Here is a 21,889-nt window from a genome sequence, read left to right on the forward strand (position 1 = left end):
CAAGGAAACACTTCAGCCCGAAGGAGTCACAACAGCCCTGGGGAGGCGACCAGCCTGTACCCCTCTTCTGCTTCCCTGAGCCTGGGAAGGAACCCCCAGGGGCCCACAACACATGCGGGCTCTGCCATCATGCGGCTCACAGGCTGATGGTGGGGGAATCAATTGCCTAAGCCAGCAAATAAATTTGAGAAGTAACATCAGGCAATGCCCCCTCCCCCACCCCCTCCCCCACACCACGAGGCCAGGATAAATTCCTCTCTGCACCGCCCCCCCCCCCCCCATCCTCCCAGTGGGGCACACCAGCCTGGGCCCTACCTGACGGTCAGTCCTTTTGCTAGTCCCTCTGTCTGCTGGCTCTTCCTGAAAGTATACCTCACCCCAAGTGCCAGCGGCTCAGAAATGTGACCCACTGCCCAGCAATCGCTTTTTCCATTTAATACTATACCCTGGCAGTCTTCCCAGGTCAACAGAGCATCTGGGGACACTCGGGGTTATCCACTGAACTGACCTGTCTTGTTGGGTCATTTCCAAATTGTGTTGCAATTTCCAATACGCTTACTTACATAATCTGGACTCCACTTGCAAATGTGCTTTCGTTTCAGAAATTCTGATTTTAGTATGGAAACATGTCAGGATCTAACGAATCACATTTGCTATGTTGTTTTCTAATTTTCTTTTCACTGTGAAAAGAAGGAGAGGGGGAAAGATGGTGCACTGCTTCCACTGGGAACAGCTCACAGCTCAAGTTCCTCCCCACTCTTCTGGGAGCACCCAGCATCTCCCCCTAGTAGGTTCATGAGATATTGACCCGCCATCCCCAACTTACAGAGGACTGTGTGACTCAGGTTCTGCTCATCAGAACCTTTCATCCCCTGCCTGCAAAAGATGGTTTAGGGGCATGAGATCCAAGTTCGGCCAATCAGAGGCAGGCTTGAGACCCTGGCTACAGTGATGGGGAATTTGTAGACTCAGCTTCTGAGCTGAGTCTAGGGCCCCTGGGGCCACAACAATGAAGTCTGTTGAGGAAAAAAGTCATCAAGGAGGAAAGGAGGAACCAGAGGGAGACCTGACCTTGTTCAGGTGCCTGGATCAAACTATAGCTGAAGGTGGACCCATGAACTTTCCATGTAATTTCCTTGTTGAAAATTCCACCCAGTTTGCCTTGGTTTTTCTGTCACTTGTATCCAGTCTTTCCAGCCACCCCTACATATCACTTTTCCCATATTCCACTTGTTGGGATATCAAGCTCCAGAGCCACACCAGTGGGAACAAGGGTGTTGGATGACCTCTCCCCACCCCCACCTGACCTCTTCTCCAAGTTGTAGGAGGAAGAGAAAGAAGGGAGGAGCGGAAAAGGAGGAAGTGGGTTGTTTAGTTGTTTACAGACTGTGGTCTTCAGCTGCTGTTGTGAAACTTTTGGAGCTGGATAGGCACTAGGGGGCACTGGGCTGGGGGGCTAAGGGTGGGTCCATCCCTCTGCTCTGCCCGCTGCGCATCCAAGGGGCAGCTCCCCACACCAGGGCTGGCCCTGGGTCAGGCTCACAGGGGTAGTTGGCATACCCAGAAGCCTGTCTATACTCAGTACAAAGTCCGTGGGAGAGAACCGCGCCCCTGGGGAGAATGGACAGGCAGCTTCCCTTTCTCCAGCTGGGCCGATGCCCACCCGGCAGATAGGGCCTGTGGGAGTGCCCGCCTCCTTCCAACCTCATAAAAGCACCCCCAGGGTCCTGCCTGGGTCAGTGTCAAGGCCACGGCGGCATCATGGCAGACCGCTCCCTGCACCTCGTGGTTCTGATCCTCCTCGGGACAGCCCTGTGTGGTGAGTGGATGTGGGATGACCAGTGGGGGCCACCAGCTTGCAGGGCAGTCAGCAAGGTGGCCCCTTCATCAAACAGGACTATTCCCCAGCCCCACGTGAACAGAAGGCTCTGGAAACCAAGGAATTCTCCAAACTTTAGGGATTTGGGGGTTGTTTTTTGTTTTGGCGGTGCCAAGCGGCTTGCAGGATCTTATTCTCTGACCAGGGATTGAACCCCTGCTCTTGGCAGTGAGAGTCCCAACCACTTGACTGCCAGGGGATACTCTTAAAACTTTGCATCTAGTTTTCCACACACTGGAAAACCGAGAGGCGAATGCTGGCAGAGATGTTGGGTTTGGGCGGCCTGACTTTCCTCGTGTTTAAATTGAAGCTATCAGGCCCAGTGTGTAGGCATGGGGTTTTTCCCAGGCTCCCTCACTCCTTATCCTATGTCTTCTCAGACGTTCCTCCCTGGAGCCCCGGGAGGTTCTAACTCTGTTGGGGAGGATTGCAGGATGGAATTCCAGGTCTGAGGGGGTGTTACAGCCACCGGAGGGCAGGGTCCACGGGGGATCCCGAGGGCTAGGCTGCAGTCACCACCGAGGTCCTCACGCTGACCTGCCTACCTCCAGCGGCACAGCCCCGTGGCCGGATCCTGCGTGGCCAGGAGGCTCCATCCCACTCCCGGCCCTACATGGCATCCGTGCAGGTGAACGGCAAGCACGTGTGTGGAGGCTTCCTGATAGCAGAGCAGTGGGTGATGAGCGCAGCGCACTGCCTGGAGGACGTGTGAGTGGTCCGGGGCAAAGAACGGGGCGGGGTGGCGGGGACGTGGTTCTGATGTGCGTCCACCCCACTCCCAGGGCCGATGGGAAGGTGCAGGTCCTCCTGGGCGCACACTCCCTGTCGCAGCCGGAGCCCTCCAAGCGCCTGTACGACGTGCTCCGCGCAGTGCCCCACCCGGGCAGCCGGCCAGAGACCATCGACCACGACCTACTCCTGCTGCAGGTCTGCCGGGTCTAGACGCAGTCCCCCCGCTGCCCTGGGGCTCCGCCCTGCCCTGGCCCTAACGTTGGCTTCTACCCCATCCCCCAGCTCTCTGAGAAAGCCGTGCTGGGCCCTGCCGTGCAGCTCCTGCCATGGCAGCGCGAGGACCACGACGTGGCTGCGGGCACTCTCTGCGACGTGGCGGGCTGGGGCGTGGTCAGCCACACCGGCCGGAAACCCGACCGCCTGCAGCACCTACTCCTGCCGGTGCTCGACCGCGCCACCTGCAACCTGCGAACGTACCACGACGGCACCATCACTGAGCGAATGATGTGCGCGGAGAGCAACCGCCGGGACACCTGCAAGGTTCGCAGGCGGGGCGGGACAGAGAGTGTTCCGGCCTGCTGTGGGTGGGACCTGTAGAGGGGCGGGGCAGAGAGGGGACCAGCCTGTTGTGGGTGGGTCCAGGAGAGGGGCGGGGCGCCCTGGGGACTGGGCAGAGAAGGGCAGGTATGCTGGAGGGCGGGGCCAGCAGAGGGGCTGCGCACAGGCCGGGCGGGAATGGCTGGCCTGAGGTCAAAAAAGGGTTGGGAGGAGAGGTAACAACTGGGAGAGGATGTGGATGCATTGGGACCCGACCATGAAGGCTTCGAGGGGCTGCTGCGCAGACACTGGGACGGAGGGCGGAGTGGAGCTTGAAAAAGGCGGAACCGAAATCCGGAGGCGCGGCCTTGATGGGCGGCGGTGGGTGGACCCTGGGGAAACTGACGAGTGAGGGAATGATTGAGGCCTCAGGGCTGAGCGGAATTGCAACAGGCTGGAACTGCAGCAGGCTCTAGTGGAGCCGAACCAGGACGCGGGAGGGCGGGCCTGCACGGGACCTCATGACCCCGCTCCACGCAGGGCGACTCTGGAGGCCCGCTGGTGTGCGGCAGCGTGGCCGAGGGCGTGGTCACCTCGGGTTCGAGGGTCTGCGGCAACCGCAAGAAGCCCGGTATCTACACGCGCTTGGCGAGCTATGTGGCCTGGATCGACGGCGTCATGGCTGAGGGCGCAACCGCCTAAGGAGCCCCTGACAGGCTGCGGTTACGGGGCCCGAGCAATAAAATCATCCATTCCTGCACCCGATCCGCCTTTATTGATTGCACGCTGCCTGCAGGAGTGGACCGAAGTGAGTCAGGCTGAGGGGGCGGCGGAGTCCTGGTAATGATGGTAAGGCTGAGATTTGCCTTAAGGAGGGACATTCGGGCTAAAGTCCGGAGGCCTCACGCCCTTCAAGCCTGGCTTCGCTTCACGCCTCGGCCACACGGTGGCGCCCTTACTCTTCCCAGGAAATAGAAGAGGTGTCCTGAGACCTAGCAAGGGGTGCGGATGGGGTAGTGTCCCCTTGGTTCCCGCTTCCCAAGAGGAATGTGAAGGCCTACTGTGTGCAAGAGCCCCGCTCTGGGCTGAGATCTAGGTACACAGACAGGTTGTGTTCTTAGAACCGTGTCCCAAATGGGGAAACGCTCAGAGACACTGTGCGACTCTGCTGAGCAGCCTGGAATTCAGCCCAGAGCAAGGTACCGCCTGCGTTCACAGGCTGTCCCCACGTGCAGTGTGGCTCACTGACTGTCCAAAGCTGACTGATGTCCCAGCAGCCCCACTGATTGGGGGTCTAGATGACTCACCACCTTCCTGGGTCTTGGTTTCACCCTTCTGCGAGATGACAGGGCAGAACCCAGGGACTGAGGCTCTGGGCCCTCTCCCCCCTGGATAAAGGGCCACTGAAGCCCAGCACTTACTTGGCCCCAGGTGTTAAGCCTGACCCACAAAGGGAGCCTCTGACCTCCCTTTGGTCAATAAAGAAATTGAGGGTCTGAGAAATGGTCATATGCCCCACGAGGGTCTGGAACTGGAAACTGGCTAGGTGTTTTTCTGCTATGAAGGGTTCATTCACATGGAAGCTCTTGAGACACAGCTAAGACCCAGCCCTGCTCATAGCAACCGGGTCATATATTCCCGGATGCACGAATGGAACTTCTGAGTGATCCTGATGACAGGCTGGGGGTTCTCCTCAGTGTGCTCAGGAATTTTTTTTCATATGGGATTTAAGAAGCTGCACGCACTTAAGTGACAGCGGAAAGGAAAATGTAACTGCTGGTCAGTCAGCCATCACAGACTCACTCGTCCCATGGTTACTTCCTAAATTAAGCCAAGACACCGGGGAGTGGCCCTGAAATGATCCAGTTGGTAGGTGGAGCAGTAGGATTATCAGATTTAGCAACCAAAAATGCACGTTGTCCAGTTACATCAGAGTTTCAGGAAAATTTTGTTAAGTATGTCCCATGTCCCATGTAATATCGGGGACAGACTTAGACTAAAATACCATTCATTGTCCATCTAAAATTCAGACTTAACTGTCCTGCATTTTATCTCGCAATACTATTTGGGGGTACAGATGAGATAAAACAGTGAGCAACGGCCCCTGAGGTCAGTGGCTGGAGCAGAACCAGATGGAGTTGGTGGGGCAGGTGGAGGTGGAGGGGACTGTAGGCCTCCAGGGGGAGACACAGGCTCCTACCATCTACCCGGGTGGGATGGAGGTGGAGGGGGGCACATTGCTGCAGTTGCCTGGGACCCTGGGACCCTGGAGGGCTTCCGCTTCCACTTCTATCTGGAGGATGGTGTCTTCAGCCTCCTCAGCCACAATGGGGTCCCGTGGGCCTGGCTCTGAGGAGACTGAGGGAACAGGAGACGTGCAATCGGAGGGACCGAACTGCCTCTTCCTGTCACAGGAATGCCTGCTCTTGTCCCCAGAAGGGGACCTGTGTGGACACGGGGTGGGGGAAGGATGAGGGGCAAGGAAATCTCCCCACCCACAAACCCCCTCCCAACCTGGAGGACATTCCAACAGGGCCCTCAGATGACCTGACGCTTCTGGACAGCCGGGCATGGGCATGCCCACTGGGCTCGTCACAGCAGCTCAGGGGCGCTCTGGTCATCCACCACTCAGTGACAAGCTGGCCCAAACTCGGTGACGCTGAGCCATCCCATCCCCTTCATCTCACTTGGCTTGTGTGGGTTGGGGTCACACGGGCATAGGGGTGTCCCTGCTCCACCCCCTGGATGACCAGACCCTAGGGGCCAGCCTGCAGGTGTCCAGAGGCTCTAGGAGGAGGCCCAGAAGCCAGGCCAGGTCCCACCAGCCTCAGGTCAGCCGGCGCCACCTCCCCTGCACAGGATGGGTCGGAGCAGGTCCAAGGGGAAGGGCCCAGGACTCGTCCTCCAGAGACCATCCGAGGATGGTGGGTGTGATATAAACCCCCACAATTTAACCTTAGAGCAATGAAATGAGTGCAAGAAACACGCTCACTTTTCTAAAAACAAGTAGCTGCTTTAAAGACTTTAGAATGACTTGAGAAAGGCAAGTGGCTTAAAAAATATACGGTCAGATGAGGTAAAAGGCTGAGAAAATATATGCAAGAACCTGGGCCATGTGCCGCTCCACCAGAGAGGCTGCCATTTCAGGCCCGTTTCTCCAAGGGGCTGGGGCACCAGCAGCAGCACGGGTGGGGGGTACCCCAAAGGTCCCTGCAGAAAGCACTACTCAGATGGCAAGACATGGACACCCCTGAGTGCTGGGGCCACAGGCAGGTGGGCAACTGGCCCAGGTAATGGGGCCCCTGGAGCGCTGCCAGTCCCTGAAAGCCTGACACAGCAGGCAGCATGCTGACCTCCACAGGGCGCCTACCCGGCCTGCCCTCCCTCGAGCCTCCAGAAGGAAAATAAGAGAAGCAATTACCGCTTAACAGGCAGGCACTGTGCCCGGGCCCTGGGGAGCCACATAATCGGTGAGAATGGTTGCTGGCGAGGCAGGACCCCTGGGGGCCACAGCCTGAGCTCCCAAAAACCTGGTGGGGGAGGGAAGGAAGGCAGGGAGGCAGAGAGAAAGAAGAGACAGAGATACTCCTCCTGTGTACAGGAACCCAGGCAGTAGGAAGCAGCCCCCGCTCACGTCCAGTCCACTGCTCCCCACTGGGACACCTGCATCTGGTAGACAGGAGGTGCTCAATAAATGCTGGCCAAGCAGGAGAGCAACACACACAGGCACAGAACCCCATGCGTGTGGAGGGGGAGGGGCTGTGGGGGGGTGGCACCCAGGACACCGACAAGACACCTGCTGCCCAGGGGGATGTTTCTGGGGCCTGCCCATGTCAGAGACAGCAGTGACAGGTACAGGTGGGGGACCCAAGGCTGACGCCCAGCTGGTGTCCTTGACAGTGGCCACTGGATGCCTGGCAGGTTCGTGTGTCACATTCTAAAGCACAGAGCCCTCAGATCCTGGACCCTCTGAACTGGGACCTAGGGGTCCTTGGGGCAGCACTTGCCGTGGTTCTGCCTGGGGCAGGCCCCAGCCTATCTCAGTCACCACCTTGCAGGGTGATCACGTGGCCAGGTCCTCCTCCCAGGTAAATCAACAGGCTCCAAGGGAGAAAGCCTCGGCGGCTGGGCTGAGGTGCCAACTTGAGGCTTCAGGCTCTGTCCTCACTGGCCCTGTCAGTTACAGGGGTGCTGGCGCAGCAGACAAGGCCCCCAAAGCATAGTTCCAGGGTGGTGGTGTCTAAGAACACCCAACGAAGGTCTGGAGCACGTGGCTGCTCTGTCACCGGCAAGGGGACAGCATGGCTTTCCTGTAAGTTCATTAGGAATCCACTGACATTTTGCACAGCAGAGGAAACCATAAACAAAATGAAAGACAACCTACAGAATGGGAGAAAATATTTGGAAACGATGCAACTGACAAGGGTGCAATTTCCAAAATATACAAACGACTCATATAGCTCAATATCAAAAAACCAACCCAATCAAAAAAATTGGCAGGAGATCTAAATAGACATTTCTCCAAAGAAGACATATGGGTGGCCAACAGACACATGAAAATATGCTTCACATCGCTAATTATTAAAGAAATGCAAACGAAAACTACAATGAGGTATCACCTCACACCAGTCAGAATTGCCATAGTTAAAAAGTCTGCAAATTCTGGCGAAGGCATAGAGAAAAGGAAACCTTCATACATTGTTGGTGGGAATACAAGTTGGTGCAGCCACTGTGGAGAAGAGTATGGAGGTTCCTCAGAAAATGAGCATTCTTACTCCTGGGCAAATATCCAGGCAAAATTATAATTAAAAAAGACACATGCACCTCAATGTTCACTGTAGCACCATTCACGACTGTCAAGACATGGAAACAACCTAAAGGGCTAACAACAGATGAATGGACAAACACGTGGTACATATGTATATAATGTAATACTGCTCAGCCATAAAAAAGAATAATGCCATTTTCAGCAACAGTGGATGGACCCAGAGATTATCATACTAAGTGAAATAAGTCAGACAAAGACAAATATCACTTGATATCACTCACATGTCAAATCTAAAATATGACATAAATGAACTTATTTACAAAACAGAAACCAACTCAAACAAAGAATGCCAATTTACGGTACCAAAGGGGAAAGATGGGAGGGATAAATTGGGAGTGTGGGATGAGCAGATACACACTGCTACATATAAAAAAGATGAACAACAAGGTCCTACTGTACAGCACAGGGAACTACATTCAATATGCTGTCATAAGCCATAATGGACAAGGTATGAAAAAGAACATGTGTGTATACATAAGACTCAATCACCGTGCTATATGCCAGAAACAACACTGTAATCCTTACTATAATAACTTTTAAAAAATTACCCAACTAATAATTAAAGACCATAACAAGTGAAAAAAAGAAGAAAAGAAAGAAAAAGAATGCACTTACAGGCGAGAATGCAGTCAGGGGTAGCTGTGGGGCATGCGCCACCAGAGCCCCCCACACAGGCAGTTCTTGATCCAGCGCTGTTCCCACTGCTTGACTGCGGTGGTCTTATTGGGTGACTTGAGCATGGTGACGCAACCGCACCTGCAGACAGAGCAAGCAAGTGGGTGGGATGCTAAGCAGGCCAGCTGTAGCCACAGGGCCTGGCACATGCTACGCCACCTCAGGAATGGTGTTCCCTGCAACCCTACACCCCCACAGTGAGCTAATTACTCCACATCCTTCCATCCCCACTCAATACCACCCCTCACTTCCCTGAGTGGACAGAGGCTGGGCCAACCCTAGTGGTTGACCCTGGGGTCATCTGGCAGCAAGCGGGACCACATCTGCACAGAGCAGCACTGAGGCGGTCACTCCTCCATTTCTGCCCTTGTCAGGTCACTGGGAGCCCCAAGAGGGCAGGCTTGGGCCAGCCGCTTGCCGCTACCCCCACACCTCGGCCCCACCCTTTATGAAGACTGCCAGGGATACCTGCTCAGGAGCCCTAGAGAGACACACTCCTGGGACCCTGGCTCGTAGGCTGGGAAGCTGCGGGAGGCGGAGCGGAACGGCGTCTCCTGCAGCTGCTCACCTGGTACAGGCCTTGCAGGCCTCCGTGGGGTAGGCGCCCAGGTGCAGTCTCCGCAGGTGGTCCATCTTGGGCTGGCCCGGCGCCCTGATGGAGAGGAGCAGGGGAAAGGCTTGGGGGTGTGTACATGAACATGTGCACGCAAGCACTGGCGCACACGCGCATGCACACATGCGCATGCACACACGCACATGCAGACACAAGCACATGCGCACATACAGCCGTACAGGTCGATCTCCTAGAGGCAAAGCATGTGTGAGAACAGAGAGAATCCAGGAGCCGGGCTCCTACACACCCTCTGCCCACAGGCCCCCGCTGAGGGTGGCGCCTGGAGCAGAGTAGGGCAAGCCCATCAGGATTCCTGAGGCTGGGGCATTCGTATCACACAAGTTTGAAAACCAAGAGTGTGAAAGCCCTTTGGCGACCAGCCACCTCTCTGTGTAAAGTGTTTCCTGAAACTCCAGCACAAACCACAGTGTGTGATTCGTCAGGCCGTTCCTCCCACGGCTTTAGAGATGAGATAAAGAAAATCCGGAAGTGGAGGAGGAAGGCCCAGAGTCTTCCCAGCGGGGGCGGGGGGTGGGGGCTGTGGGGACGCTAAGGCCCCTCCCCAGTAAAGGCCTCTCCCCAGTAAAGGACCACTTGACAATCCATCCCATGACACCTTGAATGGGAGGTGGCCTGTGGGGTCCTAGGTTTGCCTTCTGGCCTGGTGTCTATCTCTGGACTGCACCTTGGAGATTGAGTTTACCTGCCTGTAAAGTGGGGACAAATCCTCCACCCAGGGTGCTGCTCCCTCAACAGGCCTGGGCTTTCTGGACCCCGCACATCCAAAGAATGGCCCCCGAGGCCACTCCCAGCCAGGTCTGCCTAAGAGTGTTCTGCTTCCTGGGGCCTTGGGACCTGCCAGGTACTCTGGGTTGCAGTGCGATTTATGGTGGGGGCTTGGGGTGTGAACCTCAGCTCCAGAGGGGTTGGAGCCCGAGTAACCAAGGTTGGCGACATGGGCCCTCCATGTGGGCCGAGACGGGTCAGGGGGAAGATGACATCACCCAGACAAGCAAGGACACAAATCAGTACGAGCCGATGACCTGTACACTATAGTACAGTATAGTGCCTGGATGGAGGGAAGTGACAGGGCAGGGGAGGGGGGTGGGGAGGGGAGGAGTCTGGGGGCAAGGAGGAATCTCAGGGGCAAGGGAGGGGAGGAGTATTAGGGGGAGCACTCAGGTCAGGCTGGAAGGAAGCAGCAGGTACAGCACAGGCAGAGGCCCTGAGACAGACATGTGAGGAGGCATGTCAGGCAGGTCTAGGGGAGACCCTTCTGGAAGAAAGGGTATACAGGGCCCTGAGTCAGAGGTGGGTGCACATACCTGATGAGGCCATCCAGCTGCAGGCCGGTGGAGCCACCAGGCAGAGCAGGGGCCTTGCCAAAGTGCAGGCGCAGGGGCTGCTTGGGCTGCAGGCGGCTGACCAGTCCGTCACTCACAGGCAGCCAGTCTAGGCTGGGGATGAGCAGCTGGCTGGGCAGCAGGCAGCACTCATCCACCAGCGCCTCGTCTGGCTCACTTGTGGGACCCTCGTCACGGCCTGCGGGAGGAGCAGGGGACACAGGACATCATGCTTAGCGGCCCTGCCCACAGCACCGCCCACCAGGAGGCATCACAGCCTCCTCCAGGCTCATAGAGCGCCAGGTGCAGGCCCCAGCCCTGCCCTGACTTCATGAGGAGCCTGGGCTCCTCCCTCTTCTCGGGCCTGGTCCTCTCCTCTGTAAAACAGGGACCCACTTATTCCTTTAAAAAATGTGCAGCAAGTCCTGGGTGCCCTTCCTGGCATCAGGGAGCAACAATGACAGAGCCTGGTCCCAGAAACAAGTGACACAGGACAACCAGGCGTGGCTGAGGTTTACCGAGCACCCACGCTGTGCCTGCATCTGTGCCAGGTGCTGGGGAAGCAGCAGGAGGGCCACAACAGGGCAAATTTGACCTATGGGAGATTATATTATGGTGGGGGGATTCAGCCAGGGCTTGTATTTTGGTGGGGAAATGAGAGAAGAGGAGAAGGTGTCTTACAGCAGATCCAGAGCTTGGTGAGCAGGCGAAAGAGCAGGGACATGCTGTCCTGAGTGTCTGAGGTAGCCGTGTACACAGGCAGGCAGCTGGGCTTCAGCAAGCCCCAGATGCGGATGACAACCATCAGCTCGCGCAGCATGCCCAGTGACGTGCCATCCCGCAGGAAGCTGTGGCCTGGTCGCAGCGGGGAGCCCTATGGGGAGGAAGGTTCTGTTTGTGCGCTTTCATGTTTCAGCATTCCAGGACCTCTGTGAGTTGGAGTCAGATGGCCTTTGGGGAGGGGTGGGGCCAAGGAGGTGGGGCTTCTGGGAGGAGCTGAGCCGGAGGAGGTGGGGTGGAGGGCACACCTGGTTGGGCAAACTGGCCAGCAGGTAGAGCACAAAGTCGCCCACCCACTGCAGGAGCTGCTGCAGCGCCTGGAGCGTGTTCATGTCCAGAACGAACTCCTCCGTCTTGAGGTTGATCATGACCTTGTCAATGTCTGGGAGGGGACAGGCAGTCAGGGGAGGCTGGGACCTCACGCGGGGGCCCTGGAGGCCACGGCTGGTGGGAGAGGCTCTGGATACCCACCACAGGACTTCAGGACACCCCGATGCCCCTTAGACCCCTTGTGCAGGACAACCTGGAGTTCCCACCAGCCTCCAGGCGCCCACACATACAGTTCCCCTGGGGATGCCACCCAGGCTGCCTCATCTTTGTTTCATGTAACAGCCACCATGTGTCCCCACAGGCAGTGGTGGGGGGAGGGGGGCACATGCGAGACACCTGAGGGATCCTCCCTGGCAGACAGCGAGGGCACTTGGAGGGTGGGGGTGGGACCCAGGGTGGCCTGCAGGGTGGAGCTGGACCCACCAACATCTGTGATCTTGGCACAGATTTCGGTCAGCCGGTCGCCAGGACTTTTGTCGGGTGTGTTGAGCACGTGAGGGCGCAGCAGTGACTTGAGTGTGGAGCTGATGGCGATGAGGAAAAGCTTTGCGTGGTAGTCGCACACACGAGTCACCGTGCAGGGCGACAGCTTGCACAGTGAGGCCTTCATGGCCAGGATCCGGGTGGACAGGACCTGGGGGGCCAGGATGTGAGCGGGTGGAGCTTGCGCCTCGGGGCGGGGCCAGAGCAAGGTGCTGGACCCAATGGGCAAGGGGCTAAACCAATGGGCCTTGCCCTCCTTCTGGCAAAATCAAGTAGAACCTTCCCTCACAGGACAGCAGGGTTTCAACCTGTGGGTGGGTCTGCCCCAGGGGCCAAAGGGCCACGTCTGGGATCCCGAATCGGGAGTCAAAGGGCCACATCTGGGATCCCTAATGATTTTGGGGTGCCTGGCATGAAGTGGGTGGGGGCAGGGATGCTGCTCTGTCCCTTACCCCACCTCGTTCCTTGACCCTGATGTCTCCCGGGATGCCATGACTGAAGGACTGCAAGCATCAACATGCTCACACACAGCTCAGCTGAGCACTGAGCGGTTGGTCACTAGTGGCGTTCCTGGCTCTGAAGCCAGCTCCCTCCTGTGCAGTTCACGCCGGTAGCACCCTCTTACACCTGAGCCCTCTCATGTCTGAGCCCCGCACGTCTGAGCCCTCGCACATCTGAGTGGGCTGCTAAAAACCATGCGACCTCTCCTTCCTGTTTCCTCCTGGTGTTGGAGACTGGGGCACAGAGGACAATTCCGGATTCCTAGCAGTGCTGACCTCAGGGAGGCTATAGGTTTGCAGTTACGCCCAGTGGCGTCTGGGGGATCATTTCTCCCTGCCCCTCCCATCTTTAAAACTCGAGGTCACTGTTCTTATCACAGGGGCAAAGTCCTCCACTGACACGCAGAGGCAGGTGCAGCCAGGCCTGCAACCGCGCCCTCCCAGGCTGAGAAGGCAGGGAGGTGGGCCATCTGACCCACAGGGAGGAAGGGGGCCCCGGGGGAAGGAGGGGATGAGCCCGCACCTGCTGCAGCTCGGCCTTCTGGCGCGTGTACTCCTCGTGCAGCTTCTCCACCAGGCTCTGCACCATGCCGGGCTGCACGTGCAGCAGGATGTCCCACCAGTCGTAGCCGGTCACCATGCAGTACTCCAGCAGGAAGAGCAGGTGCCGCAGGGCCAGCCCCACGTCCAGTGAGTGGCCCATGGACGGCGAGATACGCAACATGCTCAGCTGTGGGGAAAGGACGGGGCGTGAGAGGTGGGGTCTTGAGGGGATGGGAGTCTAAGCGCCAGGGACAAGGAGGGCTCAGCCCATGTGGGGTCCTGGCCTGCCTGATCTGTCACATGGGAGGGTTACAGAGCCACAGCTTGGCCAGGTGGCATGAAGGGAGCCCTTCCCACCAAGGGTGCGCCTGTGGGGTGGCAAGGCCTCCAAGTCTACCTGGGGGCCGCATGGTCCTCCCCACCAGGCCAAACCCGTCCGTACCCCGCCCACCCAGAATGCTGAGGGCAGGGCCAAGTAGGTGCACTGCCCAATAGCTACTTCCTGGGGAGTAGGGGGCACACGCATGTGTGAGCAAGTGTGTAAACACATGTAGATGTGTGTAAGCAAGTGCGAGAGTGGGTGTGCGAGGCACCTGTCCTCCTGACAGGCCACGGATGGGTTCCTCTGAGAGCCAAGAGGCCAACACAGGGCACCTGCTGCGCATGTGGGGGAAAGGTGGGGGGGGTCGGCGCTAGAACCCCACATGTGAGGAGAAGCCACCCTAAGCTCCCCCACCTCCTGTGCAACCCCCGCAGGCCACAGGCCTCACCCTGCAACAATGACCACACCCCACAGACAGAGGCACGGGGCTCCCCTCACTCTTGGCACCCCCAGCACAGCACTGACCCTGCCGTGGTTGTCAATGCCCACGAGGGCCAGGGAGGTCCAGGAGAGTTGCATGGCCTTGAAGTGGACGGCGGGGCCTGTGGTCCGGGGACGCTTGAGAGCCGGCTCATCCACGGGGCGCGGGGCGGCGGAGCTGTAGAAGATGGCCATGGTCTGCAGCGAGAGCCGGTGCACGATGTGGACACTGCCGTCGTGGAAGGCCAGGGCCAGCCCTGGGGGCACATGCAGGTCAAGTGGCCGAGCCCAGCCTTGGACAATGGGAAGTGGCTGCACCGTGCCCAGCTTGTTAGCGACCTCATAGCCTTTCAAGCTCCCTGGATATCAAGAGCAGTGTCCTCACCCCCACTAGGACTGACGTGAGATTGGGCCAGGTTCCCACAACCCTGAGAGTGGAGGTGAGGTCACAGTGCACCCCTCCCTCTGACCCCCAGGAACCCCAAGACACTGTACCGAGGCCAGGGTAGAACTGGGTGTCACTGGCCACCTTCAGGTCTGTGTTGGTGAGCGAGATGGGCAGTTTGGGCAGCGCCACAGCAGACACACGGTCCAGGTCATTGGTGGCCGAGAGAATCCGCCATTTGAGAATTGTGGGCTGTTTGTCGCCAACTGAAAAGGGGTGTGGGGGACAAGGGGCAACAAAATGAAGATGAAACTGAAACACAAGGGTGGACTGGACCCAGCGCCCTTCCCCTCCTGGGGCCCCCAGCTAGCTCATAGGAGCATGGAAGGGGGGTGGGGGGCCCCCACAGGGCCTGGTCCTGGGCCTTCACAGGGACGGGAGGAGGTGTCTGCCTGGGCAAGAGGCTGTCAGCTGGCGGGGGTGGCCACCTTGTCTCCTCGAAGGAGCCAACACCCCAAGGAGGGGAACCCATCCCAGACCCTGCTGCCACACAAACCCCGCAATTCTCCTGTGGACTTGGCTGGTCTGCACAGGGTTCTCTGTCCCTGTGGTCTGAGAGGTCCTGGGTGGACCCCAGCTCTCCTCAGGAGGTGGACAGACAGGCCCCTCCCGGCACCCACACCCTCAGTGCCACAACGAAGCCCCCCAGCAAGAGGCGGGGTGGTTTCCATCCATCTGGGCTTGGTCCCTGCATGCTGTGGGCATGATGTGGGCAGAGGTGCCTGGACACTAAGGTGACTGAGACAAGCCCAGGCACCCAGCCAGTGGCCAGCATTCCAGCTGCCCTGGGGGGCCAGCAGACTCAGGGAAGCAGGCCAGAGCAGTGAGGCAGCCCGACCCAGGAGTGTTCCACTGTGTTTCTGAAACAGCTTGAGGCTGGCTGTGACAGCACACCTCTGCGCCCACCTGTCCTGACAGCTCTGCCCCAGACGTCTCAGCATGAGGGGTCTCCTGGAAAATGTCATCCCATAGGGAGACGGAGGCCCCGAGAGGGGCGGCACTGAGCAGAGCTGTCAAGGTGACAGCCATGGCAGTACCCAGAGAGGGCACGCGTTCCGGCCAGGCCCGCACCAGCCGCCCACACTGGCTTCCTGACGGCCTTGGCCATTACTAGGTCACAGAGGAGAGAGGCCGCTGTCAGAGGCTGAACAGCTTGCCTGAGTCTACCTGGACCCACTGTCCACCCAAGTCAGGCCAACCCCTCTACTGCAGGCTGGACGGTGGCTGGTAGAGTGGGGCCCCGGGGAGACCAGTGTAGGCAAAGGTGAGGAGGAAGAGACAGGAGAGGCAGGTCTAAGAGCCCACAGGGCCGCAAGGCTGGGACAAGGGGTGGGGTGGGGCTGCAGGTGAACTCAGCAGAGACCCTTCAGCACCTGGATGCCTGCCTCAGGAAGAGGCTCCACCAGGACGGGAGGCCTTTCTGCATGAACAAGGTCCCAGGGAGGGACTGCAGGGCAGGTGGGGAGCAGGGCCAGCCTGGGACTCAGGAAGGGCCAGGACCCCACTCAGGAGGTGCAGCCCAACCATCCTCACACACCTCCTCTGGGGCCGTGTGGAGCAGCATATGTAACCCACCTGCGGGCAGATGGACCTCAGGGGCCTCTTGACTCAGGTCAGTCACTCCAGGGCCATGAGCGCTACTGGCAGCAGGAACACCCCTGGGCTATGTGGCCGTGGTTCACCCCTGGCATCTCAGCCACATGGGTGTCAGGAAGCGGGCCCCTCCAGTGGGGATGTGGGGCTCCGCATGGGTGCAAGGTCAGAGAGGGAGGGAGAGGTGGGCACTTTCTAGCAAACTCAGGTCACCCCTGCGCCGCCTCGCTGTACCAAGGGTAGTCTGAGTGTGCCTGGCCACCTGGGCAACTCACCAGCCGGCGAGAGCTGCTGGAAAATATTATTCACAGGGAGCCCCTCCTTGCGCAGCGACCAACACTCCACCACACTGCTCGTCTGGCTGGATGCACACAGCAGCACCTAGGGGTGGGTGCGTGGTGAGGGGCCTAGAACAGCCCATGGCCTCTGCAGGGTTCTAGCTCGTCTTGGAGCTCACATGCCATTGTGAGTCCAACCCAGGCCTGCCTGGCCCGCGTCTGCATCTGCCCATCCATTGCCCTCACTCCCCCGGGGAGTGCTGTGCTGTGCTGGGGGCAGTTATCCATGGTGCCCTGGCAGGAAGCAAAGGTACCAGGGAAACACATCAGGGACTGGTGAAGCTAGGGCTGGTCAGCACAAGGCTATGAGGGACCTCAGGGAACCTGGTGCAGGTAGCTCAACTTGGCCCCCAGAGACCCCCCTCGTCCTGGTCCTGGGACCTGTGGATACATCACCTTATGGGGCAGAGGGGACTTGGCAGCAGGGATTAAGCTAAGGCCCCTGAGATAGGGATGACCCTGGATTCCCCAGGGGACCCAGTGTCATCACAGAGTCTTTATAAGAGAGAGGCAGACAGTCAGAGGCAGAGAGACGGGAGATTTGCACTGTTGGCTGTGCAAATGGAAGGAAGGGCCATGAGCCAGGGATACAGTGTCTCTAGAAGCTGGAAAAGGCAGGAGCCTCTGGAGGGAGCAGCCCGGCCCAGGTGTGGGTTTAGCCTCGAGGTGGCAGGGCGGGCTCACCTGCTCTGACATGTCGCGGGCCAGGAACTTGAGGTGGGTGATGGCGGGCAGCCGGTCGCGGCGGCTGAGATCAGTGGTGCAGCGCATGAAGAGCGAGGGCAGGAGCTCGGTGTCGATGCGGCACTTCTCGTTGACCACACTCACGCACACCTTGTACAGCTGCACCGGTGATGCGCTGCTGCCATCCGCTGTGGCCACCACGATGTTGCCACCACCTGTGAAGGCGATGTCGGCCAGAGCCACGCGGCCGCGCAGCCGGCACAGGCTCTCAGTCGAGGTGAGCACCTGCCCGCTGGGCTTGAGCAGGGACACAGTGACCAGGCCGCTGACCGTGACAGCAATCCAGCCCTCCATGGGCTTGCCCCCGAACAGCGTGAGCGATGGTGAGAACTTGACGCGGGAGAACTTTTCCCCGAAGCTGGAGGCACCAGACTGTGAGGGAGGGGAGGGGTCAGCTGCCAGGGGGTGGGGGTGGGGGCGCCCAGTTCACGCTCGGCCTTTAGGGGTCTACCTTCATGGCCCGAGGACCCCCTCCTGGGAACCGCACCCTCAGGAACACAGAGGAACCAGGCAACAGAAGCCTCAAGAGCCTAAGCCTGAGGTCAGATTCGGCTTCAGCCACTGAGCACTGGGTGACACGAGCCTCTCTGACCTTCAGTGTCCTTGTCTGCATGTCCAAGGACACGATAAGGAGGACACAGCTAGATACACGAGGGACAGCAGTCAATCGCATTTTCTTTAGGGCCAGACAGACATCCAGTGTTCTCAAGTGCTCAGTTCAGCCACTCCGGGCTCCTTGCGTGGGCAGTGTGGAGCACGGCCTGAGCCAGTGCACAGAGCAAGCCAGGCACCAGGCAAGTGGCTGCAGGATTCAGCTATGCCCCCTGCAGGCAGTGCTGGGACGCGCAGCTGCCACTGCTCTTTCATCTGCTCAGCTTTTTACCCCTGGGCCCTCAGCCACTGCGGCGCTGGCCTCTGCCCCAGCTTTGCCTTTCCCAGCGCCCCCGGGGGCAGACCCTAGGGAGGCCTGCACGCCTGACTCCTTTCTGTCAGCACAAAGCATCTGTCACTGAAACAGCACGAGCTGGAGATGGCACAGAGCTCCTCCGGGTAGTGGGAGACTCTCTACCCCTCTATCGGGATGAGAAGCAGACTCACTAGGCTCACCCAGGCACCCCCAGGCTCATGGGACTAGACATCCAGGGAGGGCAGGGCTGACCACGGCCCCAGCTGAGTCTCCCGAACATGGAGGTGAGAGCAATGTTGGATGCTGAGAGTCTGAAAAAGAAACCTCCCACAGAAAAAACGGTCCAGATGGTTAGGCAGTAAGCCTTGCAATGAGTCATTCCCTAGTGGAGAAGGGACAGGAGGCAGACACAGGGAAGGGGTGGAAAGAAAGGTCATTTCCCACAGCATCATTCCAGGAGGGCCTCCTGGCTTGGGAGTGGAGCTGACCAAGCCACGTGAGCTCTTGCTGCTGCCATAGGTCTCACCCAGGCATGGCCCCAACCAAGCCCCCTCGCTTTCTCAGATTGAACCCTGGCCCAGCCCCTGGCCCCACTTGACAATTAGGAGAGTGACGGCTGAGGTATGACTCGGGGACTGAACTCAGCACCCTGACCCAGGAGGCTCCCCTCTCAGGGGGATGCCAGGCTGAACCGTGGGGTGCAGACAAGAATCAAGGGCTGTCACCACATCAACCACGTAGGAGCTGCTGGCAACACAGATGCTAACAACTGAGTGGCAGGTGTGACGGCCTGGCCCCATGAGAGGAGGAGCCAAGCCCTCCTTGGGCTTGAGGCCTGCTCCCCCAGGCAGGACACCTACCTTTTCCACGTGCAGGGCCAGTTTCACGCCGTTGTGCAGCCAGGACAAGGCCACGATGGGGTCCCCTTCCACCACGCTGCCCACGGGGCTCTCCCAGCTGTTGGCCAGGTGGTCAGCCATGCTCCAGCACTTGATCTGCCCATCGGCATCAGCTGACAGCAGACGCGAGCCTGGGGGGAAAGGGGGAGATTGGGCAAACCTGCGTCACAAGCCCAATCCCTGCAGTTCATCAGGGTTGGGCGGGCCGGCCTGGAGGTCGTACAGCAAGGAACCAGCACAGGCAAGTCCAGAAACAGGGGCGAGAAGAGCAGAAGCCTCAAAGGCACAGGTCAGGGTTTCAGGTCCCAACTCTGAGCCCAGGGCCAAGACCAGGAAGACAGAGCAGGCAGCCCTGGCATTCAGGGTGGCGGGCCGCCCTCACCGGACTGGTCCCACTCCAGGCAGGTGATGGCCTCGCTGTGCTCTGAGCGGATGGAGTGCACGTCCCAGGGATGCTCAGTGTCCAGGATGTGGATCATGCGGGTCAGGTCTGCGAGGGACAGTGAGGTCAGTGTGGCAACAACGGCCTGGTGCCTGACCACCCCAGGGGATCGGGGTGTCGAAGCCGATCAGGAAGTGTCAAAGCCCGGCTGCAGGGACTCCAGAAAATGATTTATACACAGGCAGCCTGAGGGGAGACAGCAGGCCCATGACCCTGCCTCCTATGAGGTTACAACTGTGCTTTCAAAATGGACCCAAAACACTAATAGCGGGTGTTGCTCCATGGAAGGTTAGGGTTCTCCTCATCCTAAAGTTTCACGTTTTCCTAATTCCCTCTAAGAAGTGCATATTGTTCTGTGGTGGGAAGAATACCAGCCCTGCGGCAGAGTGCACCGCAAAGCTGGTGGTGACACGTGCGGCTGGAAAACTCCTGAAGGAGCCTCAGCAAGCCACAAGCGGTCACAGTCCCCCCTCCCCAGTGCCCCACAGCCATGGCCATTCCTCAAGGTTATCTCTGTGCCCCTCAGCAACCCCAGCTGTCTCAGAGAAGGAAACACCATGGGAGCTGGGGGGGAGGGCCCTATGGGGGGCCTGGGGTGGGGGGTGGCACACCCTGGTCATCGCTGCGCAGGTCCGTGGTGAAGGCGATGAGGTTGCGGCAGGACCAGGTGCAGGCCAGGGGACCCGAAGGGCAGTGGGTGCTCTTGGGCCATTTCTCCCACTCACAGATGTAAGCCAGGTCCATGGCGCCCAGCTGCCAAGGTCATACAGGGAGGACAATCACCAGCTCCTACAGGAGGGAAGACAGGCTTGTCATCCATCTTCACAGGGTGCCTGCAGGGCCCCGAGTGCGGTGGTGGATGCTGGTTACTGCGGGGGACAAAGTGGACTCAACCCCTGCCCTGTGTGTGCCTGGGGAGCTGCGTTTTACACAAGCATGGCCAGGGATCAATCCATGCAGCGGGAGGAAGAACATGTCAAGCGGAGAGAACAGCCAGTGCAAAGGCCCAGAGGCTTGACTGAGCCTGGGGTGCTCAAGCAGTGTCGGGCCGCAGAGCAAGAACAGAGTGAGTTGGGGGGGGGGGGGGGGTGGAGCAAGGTAAGGATGGGGAGGGGATGAGGCGGGTCTTGCAGGGCCTGGGGGTTCCACCTGGAGGGAGATGGGAGCCCCAAGAAGTCTGTTTCTGTTTCACAGGTCCCTCTGGCTGTCTGGAAGGCACGGCTGAGGGATGGGGTAGAGGTGACAGCACTGGTCCAGGTGCACAGTGACGGGGACAGTGTAAGCTGTGACGAGAGGTAGGATCTACGTCTATTCTTAAGAAGGAGCCCGTGGACACAGGAGAACCAGTGAGGCTGCCTTAGACAGGGGCAGGGAGGCAGGGTGGGGGTTAGGCAGCAACTTGGGGCCTGGCTTCCAGAGGTACCGAAAGGGACAGTGAAGGCTTCCCCAGCAGGCTCTCTGCGCCCAGCAGCGACTAAGGTTATTTCCTTTCACCTTCCCAATCACACTACCCGCTGCTTCTTAAAGCCCCGCCCCGGAACACTGAGGCCCCGCCCACAAGCCCAAGCAGAAGTCTTTTTTTTTTTTTTTTTTTTTCAGCAGAAGTCTTTTTAAGCTCTGTCCCCAAAGCCCTCCGGCCCCGTCCCTACAAAATGTGCTTTCCAGATCCCACTCTCAATTTGTCCCTGGCGTCCCCAGGCCCGGCCTAAACTTCTGTTTTTATTCCAAAGTCTCCAAAACAATCCCAAAGCCCCTTCTCCACACACCAGGCCACCCAGGACCCGCCCCAACCCACCCGACAGTCCCTAAGCCCCGCCTCAAATGCATCCCAGGCCCTCCCCGGGGAGGTACAACCTTAGGCCCTCCCCGATTTTCCACCGCCCACTCCAGGGCGCTTCAAGTCACCCTAAATTTCCGCCCCGACCCCCCAGACCACGCCCAGCGCACTCAGGGAGCGTACCCAGCACCCTCTGCTCTCCAGGACCGCCCTCTGACTCCACAGGCCCTGCTCGGACTCACAATCCCAGCAGCCTCGGAGCCATCCGGAGGCTGGCCGACTGCCCAAGCCCCCAGCCCCGCACTCACTGGACCAGCCTGTACGCCCACCGGGAAGGAGGCTGCCGTCTGCATTCGCTCTAACACCCCGGCTCCAGCGCCGCCATCTTCCCAGAACCAACTAGTCTCCCGCGCAGCCCGGCTGCTTCCCGGAGACTTCTGGGACGGCAGTGGCTCCGCCCCGCTTCCGGGGTATTTTGCATACGACCGTGGCGTTCCAACCGACATCTGTCTGCGTTATATTTGGTGGAAACAACAAACATTTTCTCAATTTAAGTGAATAACCCCCTTAGATCAAGCTATGATTGCACTAATTTCGTAAAGAAAAGGGGAGAGTTGGCGGATTGGTTTTTTAATAGAAATCACCATCAGCGAAAAGTATTTGATTCTGTCTACTATAAATACTTCTGGCTTCTCAGCA

General features: G+C 58.8%; 3 protein-coding genes across 4 annotated transcripts in view; 1 reads left to right on the plus strand and 2 right to left on the minus strand.

Annotated features, from left to right (window-relative positions):
- Positions 1–8,727, minus strand: part of PLPPR3 (phospholipid phosphatase related 3) — a 43,791-nt gene extending 35,064 nt beyond the window's left edge. For both annotated transcript variants that reach the window (XM_061151187.1, XM_061151185.1), the window contains exon 1: positions 8,592–8,727. The gene's annotated coding sequence lies outside the window, so the exon portion shown is untranslated. The remainder of the gene's footprint in view (positions 1–8,591) is intronic.
- On the plus strand, positions 1,660–3,908 carry CFD (complement factor D). The gene is made up of 5 exons (XM_061151194.1): positions 1,660–1,819; positions 2,431–2,587; positions 2,662–2,806; positions 2,894–3,151; positions 3,689–3,908. Exons 1-5 carry the CDS (start codon positions 1,762–1,764, stop codon positions 3,848–3,850), a joined length of 780 nt encoding a protein of 259 aa, XP_061007177.1. The 5' UTR covers positions 1,660–1,761; the 3' UTR covers positions 3,851–3,908.
- MED16 (mediator complex subunit 16) lies at positions 6,141–21,651 on the minus strand. Its single transcript, XM_061151184.1, has 16 exons — positions 21,499–21,651; positions 20,025–20,202; positions 19,354–19,461; positions 18,933–19,102; positions 17,106–17,537; positions 16,359–16,464; positions 14,541–14,696; positions 14,091–14,302; positions 13,224–13,430; positions 12,141–12,351; positions 11,636–11,769; positions 11,289–11,481; positions 10,590–10,806; positions 9,220–9,303; positions 8,592–8,732; positions 6,141–7,458 (listed from the first exon to the last, which is right to left on the minus strand). Exons 2-15 carry the CDS (start codon positions 20,155–20,157, stop codon positions 8,606–8,608), a joined length of 2,490 nt encoding a protein of 829 aa, XP_061007167.1. The 5' UTR covers positions 20,158–20,202; positions 21,499–21,651; the 3' UTR covers positions 6,141–7,458; positions 8,592–8,605.
- Between the last annotated feature and the right edge of the window lie 238 nt (positions 21,652–21,889).

The sequence above is a fragment of the Dama dama genome, chromosome 9 (genome assembly GCF_033118175.1).
Source record: "Dama dama isolate Ldn47 chromosome 9, ASM3311817v1, whole genome shotgun sequence".
Classification (NCBI taxonomy): Eukaryota; Metazoa; Chordata; class Mammalia; order Artiodactyla; family Cervidae; genus Dama; species Dama dama.